At 39.6% G+C, this 4,806-nt stretch overlaps 1 protein-coding gene across 1 annotated transcript in view; it reads left to right on the forward strand.

Moving 5' to 3' along the window:
• Nucleotides 1-4,806, forward strand: part of LOC103361811 (protein shisa-9-like) — a 121,466-nt gene that overhangs the window by 48,243 nt on the left and 68,417 nt on the right. Inside the window, exon 2 of the mRNA XM_008288001.1 lies at nt 1,351-1,466. Within this exon, the coding sequence (XP_008286223.1) occupies nt 1,351-1,466 (116 nt within the window). The remainder of the gene's footprint in view (nt 1-1,350; nt 1,467-4,806) is intronic.

Consider the following 4,806-nt stretch of genomic DNA (forward strand, 5'->3'; position numbering starts at 1 on the left):
CTGATCATTTGAATCAGGTGTGTTGGAAGAAGGAAACATCTAAAACTTGCAGGATTGTGGCCCTCGAGGACCGGAGTTCGAGACCCCTGACCTAAACAGTCAAAACATGAAGTATTACACCTTACAAAGAAGCACAATGCATGAATCAAAATGCTGCACATGACATGGATGGGACCTGATATTGCACAAACTAATAATAAAAGCAATATTGCAAATGATACTGACAATACTTTAGCAGTTTTTTTTCTGCAGAACTAGGAAGTAGATTTGCTTGAAAACTTAAGAAAGTGGCCTTGCTTCATTTCATTGGTTTTCTTACCTTCTGAACACGATATATTCTTTAATTACAGAGCACTTTTTGAAATCCAGGATACGATGTGATTCACGAAGCGACAAAATAAACAAGCAAGTCATAAAATCATCAGAATGCAAGCGACAGAAATAAGCACAACACGGTGTATTAAATCAGTGCAGTTTTAAAGAGGAAGGAATGTTATTGAACAAAAATAAAGACAGTTTAAAGGAAATAATAAGGGTTTACATTTAAAAAAAAAAAAAAATCTCAATATTTATTTCTCTTTTCAAACTAGCTGAGCAGCTCTACCCTAAAGAAAGTAGCATCCTGATGAATCCAGTGCATCTAGATCACAATCCACCCGTCTACAACAACTTAAAACACTCCAGTAGGATAAAATCCACCAGCTTTCTTCTGTCTCATCCAATAAACAGTCCGAGTCCTTGTTTGTAGCTGCAGGTTGTGTGCGAGCTCCTGAGGAGTTAGATCTGCAGGCCTTTTCCTGCCTTTGCTCCAGTTTCGACAAGGCATCAGAATTTGTTCAAAGGCATCAAACAATGAAAGATGGCAAGAGGGGAAGTTGTTTCACTTTTTTTCTTTTTCTTTTTTTTTGAATAAATGATTGATGCTCCCAGCTGGCAAACAACCAGAGACTTATCCTTTCATCCTCCATTCCACTTTGTCGAATTTATTTCTCATCATTTTCTGTTTTATTGATGCTTATTTCAAACGTTTCCTCAGGTGAAGCTTGTGAAATGAAGGCTGTCTGGGTGCTTTTTTTTTCTTTAAATACTGGACGTTCACATTATATCCACATCAACATGTTCATTTTTTTCTATTTTTGAGCATCTTTCTAACTCTGTCCCAACACATCACATCATTTTAAACACTCTCTGCTCCGTACTGTTTTATTTCAGAACTTTCTCTCCCATCTTTGCTTTTTTCCTTTGTGTGGACACGGACAGATGATTTGTTTATCTACCTTTCAGACTATTTTCAGGATGATTGAAGTGTGTAAATGTTTTTTTTTTTCCCTCCTTCCTTCCTTCCACCAGGACTCTGACGGAGCTTTTGAAGCAGCCGGGGGAGGCGGGAGCGGTGGATGGAACCGGGGTTCATCATCCCATAGGGACCAACGGCATCTCGGCCAGGGCGCTGCGCTCCAACAACGGTCAGTCTGGTGTGTCTATGTGTGTGTGTGTGTGTCTGTGTGTGTGTGTAAGTACATGTGGGTTTGTTTGTGAGTTTCTGTGCAAAGCAGACAGAGCTGATATGAATTGATTGGCAAAGTTTTGTGGGCCATTTCAACTGTTTATCTACCAATTTCGCTGACTTATTCAACTTTCTTCTACTTTTATTTCAACTGATGGGGTTAGTGCCAAAGTGGGCCAAACCACATTTACTAGTTCTAGAGAAAAATGGGGTCAAAAGTTTGTGTTGCTAAAAAAATCAAATAAATAAAAGGTTGTTGGAGGAGTCATTATATGCATCCAAAGATGTTTCAACACTGTCCAGAGATAGAAGCAGCTACTTTGTGACGACTTATTTTAATTTTTATTTTGCCTTTACTTTTGCCATACCACATTTTCAACTGATTCAAGGTTTGTCTTGAACCAAACTAAAGAGTTTACATCATAAGGAACTAGAGATACTTTTAAGGAACATAGGGTAGAAATAGATGCTTGGTGTTGGCTTGAGGTGGAGTGGTCTACCATCTTGAATCGCAAGCACATGCAACTACCTGCACACGCAGCATAGTGGTCAGCGATTCCTGTGGCTTGGCCCAGTTTGCCACTAAATTTTCATGCCAAAACCATGATGGGCCAAACTTCAAAGTGGCATTGTAACATTACTAATGGGCTGTTGGTTGGACCACTTTGCCATGAACTAGTAGACCACAAACACTTATCAAAAACATCATGACACTCAACTGCTTTGGCACTGCACCCCTCAACTGTTTGTATTGACTTTAGTTCTCCGTTAGCTTTAGCTGCACTGTTTTAGTTATTAACTTTAACAAAAGTGTAGCTGTTCACTTTTACCTAACTAGGTTTTCAACAATTCACCTTTTGACTTTTCACAACTATTTCATCTCTTCTGTTGCTTTTAGTTGTTTCAATGGTGAAAATTATTACTTTTAATAACTAAATGTATAAACCAGAGGCTCTTTTCTGTATGTTTGTATTAGTATTTAGTCTAACTGATACTGATAACTCAGACTTTATTCTATTCAATTCACTTCAACTTTATTTGTAAAGCGCATATTTACAACAACAAGTCATCTCATAGTGCTTAACAAAGGCAGAAACACCCAACAATCCAAAACATTTGGATTCCTTGTAAGCTTCAGCAGTCCGCAAGCAGTCTGCAGCAGTGGGAAGGAACCGAAAACCCCCCACGGGGGTGAAAAAAAAAACCTCAGACAGAACCAGGCTCAGGGAGGACGGCCATCTGCCTCGACCGGTTGGGTGGGTGGGTGTGGGATGAATTCTACGTTTAGGTTATTTGATTCTGTAAAGGTTGAGGGAAATGTAGTGAAAGTGAAGAAGCAAACTGGGTACAACTCATGTTTTAATAGAAACCAGTAGTATGAAGCTACAAAGTGGCGCTCAGATGCAAACTCTGGTCTCTTAAGTGAAAGTCTTGTTGCTGACGTATGCCTCCATCCGCTTCAGATGGACTTTGTAGCACTTGCAAACTTTTTTGCCACATAGAACAGAATAAAATAGAATTCGATTATTGTCATTGTATAGTGGGCAATTTTTATTTTTTTTTTAAATCAATTGTGTTTGTGCCGTCACACAATCAGACATTTTTGAAAGTGCAACAAGAAATGTGCAAATATAAAGTCTGGTAGAAAAAAGTAAAATAACTAAGACTAATACTTGGTGTAGTAGGAATTACACTAGTTTTAGTGCTTCCACACAACAAGAGTTTTCCCAGATTTGTTTCAAAATGAACACCGGGCCCTTTAAAAAACGATCAGGACTTTCTCCGAACACATGGCCTCTGGGTGTTACAGCCATTCAATCTATTTTTTATTCAAATGGTATTTTAGATGCCCTCGAATTAGTAGAATTGCTCCACAATCGTTATGCAAACTCCCTCTAAGTACCTCTGGAGGTACAAGCAGACCCAGGAGATTCATAACGAAGCAGTCAGGTTAATTGAGAAGACCGAGACAAACGTTTAACATTGAAAGTGACGTACAGTCATGTCCTGAAATAATCTCACAACGTAGTGCCGCTAAGCTCACGGAGCAGTGACATTAATTCCGTCTAATGTTTTTTTCATTTGCACACAATAATACCCTCGACTCATGGATACATCGGCTCTTCACTTCACACAATTTTTACGCTCAATCTCCACCTCTTGATTTGTCTCTCTTCATTGTAAACACACATGTCGTCCGTGGGCGAGGCAGCGCGGGGACAGACAGGTCATATTTAATTAAGATGTAATTAGCTGTTCCAGCTCCAGACCCACAGAGAGAAAACTGTGTGACCCATCTGTCTGCCTCTTTCTCTTTGACCACACACACACTCTCTCGCACATTTACTCAATATAACCCCGCGCTTCTTCGGCAGATTGAGACTTAAAATTAGTGGCCGTATTTCCAGAGGGCTCATTTGTGACAAGAGTGATGGTGAGTTTAAAGGACAAAGGTCCCCGTTGCCTCACAGTTTTGCCCTCATCAGTGGGCGCGACAGAGAAAATGCGAGCCGTCCTCTGGTGCAGTCGTATTTATAACCAGGCTGGCTTGTGTTGCTGTGTGCTAGATACATGCCTTTACTGTTAAATTGGGTTTCTCACCAGAGCAAAGATAGCTGCCTTGATTAAACGTGAAACTACATGTGCTGTTAAAGATACCGAATATGCTCTGCTCTGGGTGTGAGAAGGTTTTTTTTTCTCATTTCACACTGTCACAAATGCACTAAACATGCAGTATTTATCCCCACATACAGTCAAAAGGAAAATAGTGAGACTTCTTTCTTTACTTTCATCTTCCCACTACTGCTGTACACAAGTTTTTGGCCTCCTTTTCACCCCTTACTGTGCTTATTAGCAGTCGGGCTTTCTTCTGTTTTGCCTTCCGTCTGCCTTTTTTCCCCCCTCAGCTATTAAATCCTTTCTTTTAACTCATCTATTTTCCCACATTGCTTTTCTTGGCATTTTTCTCAAGTCTTCAGTGTCATTATCTAATCAGCTTTTTAGTGGCATGAACAACATTTTAGTACATACTGTGGCGAAAGAGAAGACAAAACACAAACACAGAAAAGCAATGCAAATTGTGCAATCAAATACAGAAACTCTGCAGGATTAACACATCTGGACTAATATTTCAATCAGTTGAGTTGAGTTGAGTTTGGTTTTATTGACAAAGCACCACCTCTCCACATTAATCATCTCAACGTACTGAACATAATAGGGTGAAGACTTTACAATATTTTGTTGAGAGAAAGCCAACAATTCCAAAGATTCCCCTTGAGCAGCTCTTGGGAAGAAAAAAA

This window comes from Stegastes partitus, unplaced genomic scaffold (genome assembly GCF_000690725.1).
Source record: "Stegastes partitus isolate 25-593 unplaced genomic scaffold, Stegastes_partitus-1.0.2 Scaffold535, whole genome shotgun sequence".
NCBI classification, from domain to species: Eukaryota; Metazoa; Chordata; class Actinopteri; family Pomacentridae; genus Stegastes; species Stegastes partitus.